We start from the raw sequence: 16,011 nt of genomic DNA, 5'->3' as shown, positions 1-16,011 counted from the left end.
CTGACTCAAGACGCAGCTGTGCCAGAACTGGGGGAAATCGGTCTAAGGCTCCAACTGGGTGACGGATGGATGGGCCCAGCAGGTTCCCTGCGGCAAGGTTTCCCTGACGGAGAAGTGAGCGTCCTCTGCGCACTCGGCTGTTTAGGAAATCCCTGCCCCTGGCGAAGTCAAGCAGGCGTTTGTCGAGAAAATCTGACAAGAAAACAAGGATTCGGCAGAAACGAGACACAGGCAGATGTAAGATGTCATGGTAAATTGTCCCATCTTCTAGAAACCGTTCCGTGCACGCTGTCATTCTCACGGTACTGTTACAGAGACGCTGTTAAGAGGCGGTCTTTCAGGTTAACACGTCTAACCCGTTGATTAGCCTTATTCATTCAACAAGCGTTTACTGAGCACCTACTATGTAGCAGTCATTGTTCTCGGTCACAGCAGTAAATAAACGGATGAAAACCCTTGCCCGCACAGAGCTTACATCCCGATGGGGGAGGGGAATAATAAACAAAATAAGCAAAATGTATAAAGCTCAGGGCCCATCATCTCCAGCTTGCTCATCGACTAGGCTCTTTTCTTTTATATATGTTTATTTTTGATAGCGCGAGAGGGGGAGGGACAGAGAGAGAGGGAGGGACAGAGGATCTGAAGCAGGCGCTGACGGCAGCGAGCCCAATGTGGGGCTCGAACTCACGAACTGCGAGATCATGACCTGAGCCACCCAGGCGCACCACCCCCCCCCATTCCCCTGCATCTACTAAGCTCTTAACTGAATTTTCAAAGCCTGAGAGTTGGCTTTTTCTGAACTAGAAGAGAGAGACAGTGCTTTGGTCTTCAGGTTAGGCTTCTAAACACTGCGAAGCCACCAAATCACCTGGAGATTTGTTAAAATGCAGATTCGGCTGGGTGGGGTGGGGTGGGGTGGGGGCTGGGGGGAGCTCCCAGGGTGCTGTGGGGGACGCAGCTAGCCCCAGGAACAGGAATTCTGCCGGCTCCCTGCCCCACCACGACTCCTTGCTGCAGTTCTGGACTTGCAGGGGGAGGCCCTGGGTAGTCTGCAGTTCCCATAGCAACTCCTTCCAGCCAGCAGGGCCAGCAGGGCGACCAGGAACAATACTCCTTCTTAAAGGTGAGGAAACCGCACCCACCCCAGAGAGGTTGCGGGAGGTCACGGAACTGGATCCCAGTCTAGAGGGCTTGCCCCCAGTCTAGAGGGCTTGCCGAAGCCACCGGGCTTTGCGTGGCCTGGGGCAGACGGGGGCCTTTAGAGAGCGGTGCCCTCGGGCAGGTGCAGCAAGCCTGGGAGGAGGCCAGCTCAGCGGCAAAGAGAGCAACCAGACCAGGCACTTACCGGCTCAGAGGTCCTTCTAGCTGCCACAGCCCGCCTGGAAAACAGTTTACTATGCCCTTCACTGGACTGGCTCCCGGGTGGGCTTCCTTCCGGTTTACCTCTTCGGCTCCCTCTAACGTGCTGTGAATTTCGCAAGCAGCAGCCCGATAGCAGCTGTTAGACATGTTCGGCCCTCCCAGGTGGCTTTTGCCACGGCCCCATGAGTACAGCCAGGTGAGGCTGGCGAGCTGGGATGGGAGGAGGAAGGACGATTCCCTCCCCTCAGGCCCCGAGCCCCGAGGAACTGTTCCTTCTCACTTTATAGGCTCCCCTGGAAAGATTGTCACAGAGAATGGACACACGGCGGCTATTTCCTGGTCAGGTTGGAGGATGGCAATAAAGAGAGGTTATTCGGCCAGTCAAAACACACTCGGCCCTGCTCCTTCTGTAAATGTTTAACCATCCAGAATGGCAAACACGGCTTTATGGCACGTAACGAATGTTTAGTGTATTAAGGAGCGGAACCCCTTTGTCATGGGCCTAAAACAACAAAGACAACAACTGGAGATTTTCTTGGTGTAAAAGAACGTGCCGGTGAGAATGCCGTGGGCAGACACGTTCCTGCGGGAAGGCGAAGGCCAAGGCCAGGCCAAGGTGCTTCCCCTGAGGAGCTCTGCTCACGGTATGAAGTGTGGTGTATCTGTAAGAGCCTAAGTGGCTGAGACTCAGGAAGGCCATGCAGCAACGGGGACAGAGGGTGAGGTGCCAAGAGCAGAATTTTCCAAAACTGGAGCCAAGATCAGTTGCAACAATGGCCAAGAGAGGAAAGCAGGGACCAAGAGAGGAGGCTGGCTTGTCAGAAGATGAAAACAGACAAAGCCTCTAGAAACAAGGGAGGGTTTAGAAGTGGCTACCTTGGAGGTCAGCGCAGGATCTAGAGCAGATAGGAAACCCAACAGGCTATCGGTCACAAAGCGGCCCCAAAGATTCTGGAAAACGGGAAGGAAATTTGCTCTCAGTATTTCCTTGCCAACTCCCTTCCAACCCCACCCCTGACCTGCCTTTTCAGGAGAGGAGGGTTTTACCAGAAAACAGGTCAGCCTTGGTTCTACTAGGAAGCCAGGGAGAAAGAAAGTGGGCAGGGATGGACCAGGAAGGAGGGAGGGAGGGAGGGAGGGAGGGAGGGAGGAGGGTGGGAGGGAGAATGAGTATGGATACGTCTTAAGTTGGACTAGAACTAAAACCAACTTGAGACCCTGGATGGATTCATCCCAAATCCTGTTTCTGCCCCACCACACAGGGGTGTGGGGGGGGGCACTGCCCCCTGACAGGGCCCGGGATGGGGAGAGAGCAAGGGCGACCATCGAAGGCCCATTCAGAACAATCTACCTTGCGGTCCCTCCTGCAAAGTTTAAAAAGGCAGAAAACTAGTTTTATCTGTAAGAAAATGTTTTTATTCTTTTGAACCCCACAGGAAAGAAAAAAAAAAAAAAAAAAAAAGAATGCAGCCAAGACCAAGTGTTTAACGAAAATAGTGTCCCAAAAGGCAGCAAAGTGGGGGAAACCTCAACACAAAGTCAGTGACAATTTTCCATGTTTTTGCACAAGGATGAAAAAAACCTGTGACAGTTGTGAGTTAACACTTCCAAGGTGACAATTACACAAGATGATTCAAAAATGCAAAATGGCAGCAACATGCACACCTGGCTAAAGCTAGAAGTTTTTTTTTATTTTTTCTTACCCCCAAATAAGATCTGTGATTAAAAGGATGATTCTTTTTAATACTTCGATTTTGCTGACTTGCTCGTCCCCCTTAATCTGCTTTAAATATGACGTGCACGCCAATTGACGGGAAATTTGGGAAGAACGGTGTCCTTCCAGAATCCATGGCAAGGAAGCAAAACCAATCTGGTTCCTTAATTTTCCTAGTTTCCCAATACAATTTTGCCTCGCCCCTCCCTCTCCCCGGCCCTCCCCCCGCCCCCACCCGGATTCTTAAACACTTCCAAAAGTGGCCAGTGCAAACACTTTTCTACCAGTGTCTAATATACACTTGAAACCGAAATCTTTGTGCAGAGTTTTGAGTTTAAAACTCTTAAGAACAAAAACAAAAACAAAAAAAAACAAACCCTCCTTGGCACAAGAGCTGAGGAATAGTCAAGTTTCTTTTAAATCATCCAACACAAGATGATGAAGAGAGGAAAAGCACAGTTAAACGAAAGGAGATTAAAAAATGAAACCCAACAAACCCGAACCCGGTTTCCTTGGCTGTCTTTGCAGGTCTGTGGCACACACACACGGCCCGGCTCCCCGCCCCCAGGTGCTTGCCTCGAGAAGTCCAGAACACCCGGGTGCTTTCTCTGAGAGGACACGGGATGCAGCCGGGGTGGCGTCCAAGAGCCCAGCTACACGCCAGCTGTACAGCAGGATCCGCAGTGAGCTCGACACAGATAGAAGACAGATGATGGGGAAGGGGGAAGATAGTTTAAAGTCATCAAGTTTCCTCTTGAAATGTCTTTTCCCAAGGCACTGCTAGCGATTTTCTAGGACTGCACACCCGAGGGGGACAGGAGCATTTCCGACTCGACCCCAGGGACGCTCGAGAGCCAAGTCCCATCACCTGGCTCCCCTCGGCTTACGGGACACTCCTGGGGTCTGTCTGCTCCTCGGAGGGGTAATCACCTTTTGTTTTCTGTCATGTCAATAATCATCTTGGGTAATGCAGCTATGAGAGCAAAGCTGTGTGAGGTTATTAACCCTTCCACTCTAAAAAAGAAACGCTTCTGTTAGCATCCCACGTGAATCCAACGTGCAGGTTTTGCTTGCTTAAGAACAAAACAGAACAAAAATAAAGGATTGGGAAGCAAAAACCCTGCTTTTGTTTGTTTGTTTGTCTGTCTGTTTTCTTCAAGAGGAAACTGTAAGAATACATAAAAGGCAAAACTGGCTACTTGAAATCCAAGAATGGTTTTAATGTGTTGGCCGAGAAAAATAAACTGCAAAGTTCTGTGAGGTCTTCTAAAAATTTACAAGAAAAACTGATGGGCAGTTCTAATCAGACTTGGATGTTATCTTTCCCCCCTTTTTAAAAACGACAACATATACAGTCCCACAAAATACAATATAAACTTTTTTTTTTTTTTTTTTTTTTTTTTTTATCTTGACTGCCAGAGACGCTCCTTTGTGATGCCTTCTGGTAACCAAATGGCTGGGCAAAAGCCACAGCTGGCCTTCATTTCTTCAGGGGCTGGTAAACAGAGGCATTGGGATCAAGTCCAGAGGGGCTGGTCTCCACAAATTTGGAAGAGTAGTGGGGGGAAACGGGGCTCAGGGGGCTGGTCGTGGCGCTGTACGTTATGCTGGGCATGACGGCCATGACTTCGGCTATCTTCTGTTTAAGGTCCTTGATTTCCTGGTCTTTCTGAAGAATTTGTCCTGAAAGAGCAAAGACCCACCGTTAGTGAGAAGGGAGGGTCCCTCTAACACAATCCCTCGCGGAGGCCCAATCCCGAGTGAGTTCGCCTCCAGCTCTGATGGCTTCTAAGGGTAGGAACTTTTCCTGTTAAGGGCCAAACAGTAAATATTTTAGGCATTGCGAGCCACACACTTTGTTTTTTTTTTTCTTTTTTAAGTTGATTTATTTTGAGAGAGAGACAGGGAGCACAGTGGGGGAGGGACAGAGAGAGGGAGAGAGAGAATCCGAAGCAGGCTCCATGCTGTCAGTGTGGAGCCCGACTCGGGACTCGATCTCATGACCTGAGCCGCAGTCAAGAGTCAGATGCTCAACTGAGTCACCCAGGCGCTCCCCCCGCCTTTTTCTAACATGCAAAAACCATTCTCAGCCCATGGGGAATACAAGAACAGGTGGCAGGCCAGTCGGGCCTGTGGGCCGTGGTTTTACAGGTGTTTAAAAAGGGATTCTGTTTATGGAGGGGTGACAAGCGACACGTTGAGCCACGTGTGGAGCGCGGCAGTCACCCACGGCAGCCGAGAGGGTGCACCACGGCTGCACCTCTTGAGCGGGAATATTTTTCTGGGAGGCTGGACATCTGAGTGTCAGACCGAGGGATACAGAACACCTGAGGCCCGAGAATCCATCACCGCACGCTGGGCCTCGGGGTTCCCCTACAGAAGGCACACGAAGCCCGGCAGCGGCTGCACTGGGGGGGTCTAGAGTGACACAGTGTGCTCCTCCCCACCTCTTGGCACTGTGCCGCTCGGCCTGTCGGCCCACTTTGCACCTGCCGGACACTTTCACGTTACCTGACTCGGCCGCCCAGCATCCCCCCTCCCCCCGCTATGCTTAGCTTCTTGACCCAACCAACTCCTGCCTTGGGCCGCTTCCTCTTCTGGGCTTCTCCTGCTCTGTGTTCACTCCTGAGGTTTCACTTCCTCACCAGGCTTTCCCTGACCCTCCCCTTAAAATCAGACCCGACCCTGCACGCACCCCCCCCAATCCCTAGATTCTCAACACATCCCATGCTTTCCTTTTTGTCCCTTTCTTCTAGTAAGGATAATAATTACAATGGCTAACACACAAGTGCCAGGCACTGCTCTAAGTGCTTACATAGACAAACTCACTTATCACAATGACTCTAGGATGTGGGAATTACCATCATCATCATCATCATCCATTTTATAGATGAGGAAACTGAGGCAGAGAGAGGCCGAATGACAGAGCCAGGATTCAGCTCTGTGCGGTCTGGCTCCAGTCTGCACTCCCACGTACCACATTCTTTTACCTCCTGTAACTACCCATTTGGGTGATGCTCTGTGCCCGTCATCTCCAGTGGCCTCTGCTCCATGAGGGCAGAAGCTGGGTTTGTCCCCTTGTTCGCTGCCACATCCCTAGTGCCCAGCCCCCCAGAAAGCTCAGGCTCTGCAAGTTATGTCTCCTGCCCAAAGTCATTCCGTGATTAAGAGGTCGAGCGGGATTTAAACCTGGCACCACTGTTCCAGAGCCCACGCAATTTGCATCACGCTTTGAAGCTCCCTGGTCTACTGTGTGAAGAACACTCAGGACCCAGGAGTAGCCCTTCAGAACTTCAGAAATTTAAATGCTTTCAAAAAAAAAAAAAAAAAAAAAGAGGTTGCATTTGAGCTGCACTCAGTTTGAGTCCTGCAGAAGGTGGTAATATATTTGAAATGCAAGAGGGCGCGGTGACATATCTTTAACAAGCATGTAGTAGAGATGAAAGTCATTTTGGAAGTGGGATGAATCAAATGATACAGAAAGTAGGAAGCAGAAAAGCAACAAGGGGTTTGATTTGAATTACAAAGTTGGATCCTTATTAGAATATTCTCAGCTTGACAAGGGGGGGAAGTAGTGGGAAGGCCCAGCAAAGAGCAGTAGAAAGGAACTGCTCTGACTTCCTTCATGGCCCCTCAGCTTCAAGTTCGCATCAAATATCCTCCTTCCCTTTGAACAAAATAAGCCTCGGATGAATAAAATACCTAACGGCATCTGTGAGCTGCTGTATCCTTTTTTTTTTTTCCCCACGCAGATGCAAGTTTGATGTTTTTAATCAGTAACATGCAAACATTCCCGGAGCTTTGAAAAAGGCAGTTCTCTTTGCTTTTTTTGTCTCTTTGCAAGAATTCGGGGGCTGACACGGAAGCCCAGTCTGCGCTGGGAAGCCAAACTCCCCTTGGCCACTCAGAGACCAGGTGCTCCCGCACTCCAGGGGGCTGTCCTCCCACAGTGCAAATCAGAGCAGCTGAAATGAGGTGGCCCCTTTCGCAGCCAGCTGAGCCAGGAGGGCACAGGAACCGGTGTGTGGCCAGAAGTTCCGCTTTATTTATTTAAACCAAAAAAATTTTTTTAAGTTTAAGTAGTCTCTACAACCCAACGTGGGGCTTGAACCCATGACCCCGAGATGAAAAGCTGCGTGCTCTTCCAACTGAGCCAGCCAGGCGCCCCAGAAGGTCAGCTTTAGAACAGAATTCCCAGGAACCTTCTTCTTAACTGCTTTTCCCTGAGCCCACAGATTAATAAGCCCGACTCCCAACCTGCCATTCTTCTTGCTCTATCATCTGGGCCATCCCAAGCCCCTCCTACGGCTCCATTAACTTTTCACAACTTGTATATTCCCCCTGCTCCCGGGGTTTGGGCCCTCTCGCTGGAGATGAGACCCCAAATGCCCCCTGACTGACGACGATCTCTCACCTGGGTGTCCAGGAAACGACTCCAACTCCGAGCATCTCCAACCAAAGTCACTCTCTCTTCTCGTTCCCTGATTCTGTTCTGTTCTTCTTCTCTGCTCCCAACAACTTTATCCTCCCACATCCCCCAGGTGCCTCCACTTTCCTTCCCTCCCTGTCTGGACCACCCTCCCTCCCCCACACTCCCCACCTCTGAGACAAAAGACAGTCACAGCCTCCTAGGGAGTCTACCTGCCTCTCCTCAATCTCACCTTCCAGATCCATCTTTCACATTGCTATTGGAAAGACGTTTCCAAAATAATGGCCAGAACACGTCACCCCGTCCCTCCTGAAAAATCTAGGGAAGACACAGTCTGGTTTGGCTTCATGCACGGTCCCCCTCATCTCCCAAGTCCTCCAGCCTGAGGCCACCACTCATCTGGACGTTTCTTTCTTTTGCTTGCACAAGCCCCCCAGGTAACAATGTCTTTCCCCTGCCATTCTCTGCCCCCAGAATCCATCCTTCAAAGCCCACTCAATGTCCCCTCCCTCGTGAAGCCACCCCTGATCACTGCTCTGGCCCTTCAAGTCCCCCACCTCTACCCACTGGCAATAGGCCTCTCTGCTGTACACAGGGCCCACAGGGTCCAGCCATCTTTGTGATCATACTAATACATCGTTGGCCTTCTGCACATTCATTCCCTCCTGGGGGTAAGTGGAGTCTTCTAGAAACCACATGCAAGTAAAATTACAACAGACTGAAGGTAGAAACAGGGATGAGAACCGAACTATCTTCTATTGAACCAGAAACTAAAGAGATTGGCTCAGAGTAAAACAATGCCATTTTTCCTCATTAAATTTTCTCTGGGGTTTTGGGCAAATATAGTTCTTTCTCATACAAATAAGTTATATGTTTATTATGCTATTTGAAAATGAATTAATACATGTTTTAAGTTTTAATTTCTTTTAAACAAATTTTTTTTTAACGTTTATTTATTTTTGAGAGACAGAGACAGAGCACGAGCGGGGAAGGGCAGAGAAAGAGGGAGACACAGAGTCCGAAGCAGCCTCCAGGCTCTGAGCTGTCAGCACAGGGCCCGAGATGGGGCTCGAGCTCACAGACTGCGAGATCATGACCTGAGCCAAAGTCGGATGCTTCACCGACTGAGCCACCCAGGTGCCCCCAAGTTTCAGTTTCTAATAGGTAAATACTGATTGACATAACCCACTTGGAAAAAATCTCCTTGGGTTACTCAAGAATTTTAAGAGTGTCAAGGGGTCCCCAAGACCAAAAAGTTTGAACACCCTAGTAGATCCCCCACCACACTGTGTCTTATCTGTACCTCTCTCTCCTTCAGCTTCTCGTACGCATGCTTTGAATGTTCTTTAAGTGCCTGTTGAAATAACCTTCTCCTACTAAGTTAGCTGTTTGATTTTTTTTTTTTTTTTTCAGTAATCTATGCTGGCTAATTAGTTTCTGGGACAAAATCTAAATTTCTTTTCATCAGGTTGTATCAGGCCTCTGTTCAGAAGCCTTCCAAAGCTTCCCGTGTTACTCAGAGCAAAGTCCCAAGTTCTTTCCAAGGGCTACAAATGTGGCCCGGCCACTCTGACGCCAGCAACCATACCCGCCCCTCAGGCTGTGGCCTGTGCTCCTGAGGCCTGAAGTGCTTTTCCCCCGGAGATTTTAGATTTACGTGGTTCCCTCACTCTCTTACTTTCAGCCTCTGCCCAAATGCTACCTATTCAAAGGATTTTCCACGACCACCGTGTCAAACTAGTGGCCCCACACAGACACTCACACTTCTTGCCTGGATACTGCCTCATTTTTATCCCTGCATCCATCAGCACCTGATACGCTCCATGCCTGCTTGGTATTGCCTGTCCCCTTGGGGCGTCTTGCAGTGCCCAGCACACAGTAGGGCCTCAGGAAGTAGCTGTGGAGTGCACGGCCTACTCTCCAGAAGCTGCTCCCAGTGCTCCCTCATTCGTAACCACGGCGGCCTGGAACGCGTCAGGCCTTCCTAGCTTCCCTGGCCTCCCTCAAGCTGTTTCTTCTGTTCAGATGCCTCTCTGGCCCTCGCCCTCCTACACTGCTTCGTCACTGAGCTAACCCCTGCTCATCATTCAAAACCCAACTCAGACATCAGCTCCCCTGAGAAACAGCCCTCTAACTCCCAGACTGGCTCAGTCCCTGCCCCTCGGTATGTTCCTACACCACCACCTTTGGGGGACTCCGCAGTTGTCTCTTTCTTCAACAACACCGTGAACTCCTTGGGCACAGAAACTCATCCCCTTCTCTGTGTGCCCTGCACTTGACATACTCTCACCTCAAAATACGTCCGCGGAATGAATTAATGTGATAATTCCTAGATGTCAAGGTCGGGCACTTACAAACCGAGAAAACCGAATGTCTTTGGTTCTGAGCTCTAAGGGACGTGTGCTGTGTTCCTGTGCATTGTTCGTCACACCACCTCCTCTGGGGCCCGCTGCTCTCCTACCTTGGGCGATCTCGAGCTGTCGCTTTGCGTCCCCCAGTGCAGAGAACAGGTCCAGCTTGATTCTCGTCTCTGCGCTCAGACTGTTCTCCAGGTGCTGTGTTTTGTCTTGCATGGCCGAGAGCGCTGACATTAACACCTCAGTGTCCTTCTCATTTTCCTTATACTTCCGAAGCTCCTATCAACATCATCAAAGCAGCAAGATGTTACAAGATAGTTTTGGCATCGATGTCTACAAATTAGCCTGAAATCACAAATAAAATCCCACTATTACTGACCTGGCCCCTAGAATACAGAATCCTGGTGTTTCATGGGTTAAGAATCTTACCACTTGGAGTGAAAAATGTATTTATATGATGATATGACATACAAAACTATTTTAGTAGATGAATTTGATGGTGTTGGGCTGTTTCTAGTAACAGTGGACTCTGTTTCCAAATAAAACACTTTCTTACAAGCCTAATTCAGAACGTACAAAGAACTTTTTCCTTGCCCAGTTGCAAATGCTGCTGTAATGCTGTAATCAATTTGCCAGAAGTCTACTCTCAATTTGCACTAAAAAGTTATAAAAAATGTTCATTCTTTTGATAGGACATACTGCAGAGTAAGCCCACTTAAAACAACTGGTAATGTCGCCAATAAATACATATATTTAAATAAATATATACACACATACAGATATTTTAATTTTTTCATTTTAGAGAAATCCAAACTTATTACAGAGAATTAGAAATATATTAAAGTTCAAAGGAGAAAACGAAAATTACTCAAACTCCTGACAGCATAAAAAACTGTATATATTTTTAGTCTTTTAGAAGCATATGTATATCTTTTAGCATAAATGAGATCACACCATATGTAGTCTTGTATAGTTTTTTAAATCAACTGGTTTTTGAAAATGTAATTTTTAACGGCTATATAATATTCTTGTATATGTACCATAATTTATTAAATGAATCTCCCTTTGTTAAGATTTTGTTTTCATTTATATACCACTATGATGAACATCTTTGTTTATCAATCAATGATGAGATTTTAAAATGTTTATCTTAGGCAGGAGTTCTGAAAAGGGAAATAAAGTATATGAACTTTTCCAGAAAGTTACACTTCTGCCAGCAATTATGAGGCCTGTTTCTATTATCCTCACCCAGGCTGATAGTATCATTTAAAAATTCTTTGCTAATTTCACAAGGGATAAGGAAAATAAAAGCAAAAATGAGCTATTGAGACTACACCAAAATACTTTTGCGAAATGAAAAGGCAACCTACTACATGGAGAAGATATGTGCAAAAGAGATATTCAGTAAGGGGTTAATATCCAAAATATATAAAGAACTTCCACAACTCAAAACCAAAAAAAAAAAACCAATCTGATTAAAAATGGGCAGAGGATCTGAGTAGACATTTTTCCAAAGAAGACATACTACGAAAAGATGTTCAACGTCCCTAATCATCAGAAAAATGCAAAATAACAAAATCACCTTATACCTGTCAGAGAGGCTAGTATCAAAAAGACCAGAAATAACAAATGTCGGTGAGGATGTGGAGAAAAAGGAACCCTTGTGCACTGTCGCTGGGAATGTAAACTGGTGCAGCCAGTATGGAGGTTCCGCAAAATATTAAAAGTAGAAATACCATATGATCCAGTAATTCCACACTTGGGTGTTTACCCGCAGAAAACAAAAACACCAAACATGCACCCCTATGTTTTTTTGTAGCATTATTTACAATAGCAAAGACATGGAAGCAACCCAAGGGTCCATCAAGAGCTGAGTGGATAAATAAAATGTGATATGTATTTGTACACACACACACAGAGAAGAGTATCACTCAGCCATAAAAAAGAACAAGATCTTGCCATTTGGGACAACACGGATGGACCTAGAAGACACTATGCTAAGTGAAATAAGGCAGACAGAGAGATACAAGTATCATGTGACGGCACTGATGTAAGGAATCTGAAAAACGAAACAAACGAACAAAGAAACAAACGAAAGCAGAAACAGACCCAAAGATACAGAGAACTGGTGGTTGCCAGAGGGTAAGGGGATTGTGAGGTGGGCAAAATGGGTGCGGGGTGAAGTGAGAGGTATAGGCTTCTAGTTCAGAATAAACAAGTCACAAGGATAAAAAGGTACAGAAAAGGGAATACAGTCGAGGTACTGCAACTACACCCTAGTGTTGTATGGGGACACTTGCATTGAACACAGCATGACGTACAGAGTTGTGTGCAATCACTACGTTGTACACCTGCAACTAAAGTCACATTGTATGCCAACTATAATGCCATTAAAAAAAAAAAGAAACAGGGGCACCCGGGTGGCTCTGTCGGTTAAGCGCCCGACTTTGGCTCAGGTCATGATCTCGCGGTTCGTGAGTTCGAGCCCCGCGTCGGGCTCTGTGCTGACGGCTCGGAGCCTGGAGCCTGTTTCGGATTCTGTGTCCCCCTCTCCTGCTCATGCTCTGTCTCTCTCTCTCTCTCAAAAGTAAATAAACATAAAAAAATTAAAAAAAAAAAAGAAACAAATTTCTACAGGAGAGAAATGATATCTAATTTTAATCTATAGGTCTTTGGTGATTGATGAGGATATATTCTTATATTCTTTTCAGCCATTTCTTTTTCTTCTGTGAATTATTTGTTCACATCTTTCGCCTATTTTTCCAACTGAGCTTCACTTAACAAATTTTATGAGCTACTTACATATCAAGAGTATTAATTCCTTATATTTGTTGCAATACCTGTACCCCCCTCAATGGATTTTTTTGATTTGTTTTTTGTTTTGTTTTGTTTTGTGATTTTTTTCCCCATTATTTTCGTTTAGAACATTTTTCCCGTTTTCAAGATCAAATAAATTCTAGTATATTTTCACCCAGTTTAAAACAAAATGCTTCTTTTCACCCCGAATTCAACTCTTCATCTGGAATTTCTTTTTGTGTGGTAGGAGATGAGCTTCTAACTTTTTTTCCTGGTCATTTAACTGTTCCAAAGCCTTTTTCTGACTGATCCTCACTGTCCCATCCATTTGTGCTGCCACTTTTATTACACACTTTGGGCTTGGTCTCCAAGTTGTGTCATCTACTCTAGCGACTTCCTTTTTTTAATTTAAGTTTATTTATTTGAGAGAGAGAGAGAGTGTGTGCATGTGCAAGTAGGGGAGGGGCAGAGAGAGAGAGAGAGAGAGAGAGAGAGAGAGAGAGAGAGAGAATCTCGAGCAGGCTCGTTGTCAGTGCAGAGCTCGACGTGGGGCTCGATCTCACAAACTGAAATCACAACTTGAGCTGAAATCAAGAATCGGATGCTTAACCGACTGAGCCACCCAGGGACCCTAACGTTACTTTTTTTTTTTTTGTTTAACGTACATTCATTTTTGACACAGAGAGAGAGAGAGAGAGAGAGAGAGAGAGAGAGACAGCATGAGCGGGGGAGGGGCAGAGAGAGAGGGAGACACAGGATGGGAAGCAGGCTCCAGGCTCCGAGCTGTCAGCGCGGAGCCTGATGTGGGGCTCGAACCCACAGACCGCGAGATCATGACCTGAGCTGAAGTCGGACACCCAACCGACTGAACCACCCAGGCACCCTCTAACGTTATTTTTAAACGTCCCTTTGCAGAACCAATGCCAAATACTTGGCTAAAGTCCACATGGGTCAGAAAACTGGTTGTGTCCATAGCACTGGCAGCTTTTCCTCTCATGCACTGCTCAGAACTGCAATCTGCAAGGTGCAGAGCCATCCAGAACGGTGAATTCCCTGGTGATGGACAGAGGTTTAGGGCTAAGAAGAGGCATACACGTTCCACAGATACTAGTCTGGCCTATAACCTGAAAGAATGAGATGAATCTACAGGAAGTCAAATTCTGGTATAAACCATGTCAAAGGACCATCAGCATTCCTGGTTGTGTTAGAATCCAGCTAATTAAATGTGACTTGAACGAGCTGCACGAGGCTAGAGCTTCTTTTTGGCCTTCAGAGATTTTCCGAGGTGGTGGGATTTGGCCTCTTATCAAAAGGCACCATCTCCACACTGCAGCAGTGAGCACACAGCTAACACAGAAGAGGAACCCAAGTACGAGAAAGTCCTCTGCGCCCCCCGTACCTGAACTTTCAGTTCTAGTTCTCTGATCTGGTCTTCTTTCACCTTCATGTCCATCGTGAGCTTCTTGCCCTCTGCTTCTAATTCTCTGATCCGATTCCGTAAGGTTTCGGTGCACTCCCCCCTTTTGAAAAAAAAGAGAAGGAAAGAAAGGGATTTAAAAGACTGTATGGTTTACTTACACTGCAGGACTGATATTTCTCTTCTACTCCGGAGTTGGTCAGGTTTTAGTTTTTGGCTCAGTCTGCTCATTCTCTGTTCCTTGATTGTTTCAACAATGATCTAAAATAATTATCATTAATTGGGCATCTAATACAAGCCAGGCGTAAAGTGAGGTACTTTACCCATTCTGCCTTCTTTGCAAGGGCAGGACATATTGTCCCATTTTCCAGATAAGAAAACTGAGACCACACATAATACTAGTCCAACACCACCTAGCTGGTAGCTCTCAGAACTGGGATAAGAAGTGAGGTTTTCCAGCTTCCTAACGCAGCCAGCTTCCACCAGGCCACGTGACCTGAGGCGGTGCCCAGGAGCTGAGTAAGAGAGCCCCGGGCAAGTGCTGTCTCCAGCAGGGGGCAGTGAGCTAAAAAGTTTTCACTTTTGAGGGTCTATGCATCGGCAAGTTCACCTCCCTTGAATCGTGAAGTTGCCACAGCATCAGGCTGCTTCTCAGGGCCGTATTAAGGACAAACTAAAAAAGGTGATGGCAATGGCCACTCTGAAGCTGACTAAGCATTTACATCACAGAAACAGCCAGATGGAGAAAGCAGGTGTCCTGTGCCTACCAAAAAGGAAGGTCCAGCGAGAGACTTACACCTGGAGATTTACTCGGGAATACAGACGGCCTCTACGGAAGGGTTGGCAGACAAGGGCCATCTAAGGAGAAGACCAAAACAAACAGGCTTGACTGGAAGCGAAAGGGAGTCAGGGAAGAGACTGAAACCAAGGTCCTGATTCTCAGGCATCAGGCACTGAACAACTTGGTTAAGGGACTGTCATATCCTCCTCAGTGGACTTTTTTTCAGGGTAGGTGCTGGACGAATTAAGGACAGCACAAGCCACACCAGGTGACTGTTCAGAAAAATCTCCTGCCAGTGTCAGTGCTTCAGAAACTTGGGCTTTTTTCAGAAGTCTGTGCTTACAAATCTTTAAACAAATGAACAAACAAAACCCCCACGTGCTAGGCAGGCTTGTAAAGTGTCTTGTGAGTCTGTATAGACGCTGATGGGCCAAGTGAGCTCAGCTACGTGCACTAGAGAGTCTACCGGGGGTGGCGGGCTCACACAGGAGGAACGAGTTCTCTCTGGCTATTATTTCCTTAAATGCGAAACGATGGTCCATCAGTTATTCTACAGAGCCCAAGAGAAGGCTTTTAACATGTCGTAAGGCAAAGAGCAAAACTTAAGGAAGAACGACAGTAGAGATGTATCATGTAGATACAAATTAGGGTCAAGACTTAAAATGAAATAAATAATAGTTTACCCTCGCCCTGCAACTGTAAACCCATAACTGACCCCTACACACAGATGGAATTCACTAGTCAAAACAAACACAGAAGGGAAAAAGTGATAAAGTGAAGCAGAGCACCCCCTCCCCTCCGCTGCCAGCGCTCTCCCCCCGCCCAAGAGTTCTCTAAACGATCTTCTCTCCTTGCTGGAATTCAGGCGGCAATTACGTATCAGTTTCTGGAATCCTTACATCCTTTTCAATGGTGTAGAAGTAGTCCCCAGTTCTCCTCACTCCACAAATTCAATGATATCTAATAGTGACCTAAGTTTCCTTTCATCTTTTCCAGTTCATTTGACAGTTTGCTGATAGCCAACAAAGACAGGAGCGATCAGTACAAAGTACTTGGGCAAGCAACATTTTCCCTGTCTTCTATTTTAAGACAAAAACTCCAGAAACACACACACCTGAGAGTAGAGAGTAGCGACAGCTCTATAAAGGGAATAAA

The 16,011-nt window shown here is 46.9% G+C and overlaps 1 protein-coding gene across 2 annotated transcripts in view; it reads right to left on the bottom strand.

Moving 5' to 3' along the window:
- Positions 1-4,272: 4,272 nt before the first annotated feature.
- MACO1 (macoilin 1) overlaps positions 4,273-16,011 on the bottom strand; it is a 63,589-nt gene continuing 51,850 nt past the window's right edge. For both annotated transcript variants that reach the window (XM_042950071.1, XM_042950072.1), the window contains 3 exons: positions 14,058-14,178; positions 9,967-10,141; positions 4,273-4,759 (listed from right to left, as the gene is read on the bottom strand). In XM_042950071.1, coding sequence (XP_042806005.1) covers positions 4,557-4,759; positions 9,967-10,141; positions 14,058-14,178 — 499 coding nt within the window. In that variant the 3' untranslated portion in view covers positions 4,273-4,556. The remainder of the gene's footprint in view (positions 4,760-9,966; positions 10,142-14,057; positions 14,179-16,011) is intronic.

This window comes from Panthera leo, chromosome C1, assembly GCF_018350215.1.
Source record: "Panthera leo isolate Ple1 chromosome C1, P.leo_Ple1_pat1.1, whole genome shotgun sequence".
Taxonomy (NCBI): Eukaryota; Metazoa; Chordata; class Mammalia; order Carnivora; family Felidae; genus Panthera; species Panthera leo.
Note: the sequence above shows the minus strand (reverse complement) of the source record. Positions and strands in the feature narration are given on the sequence as shown.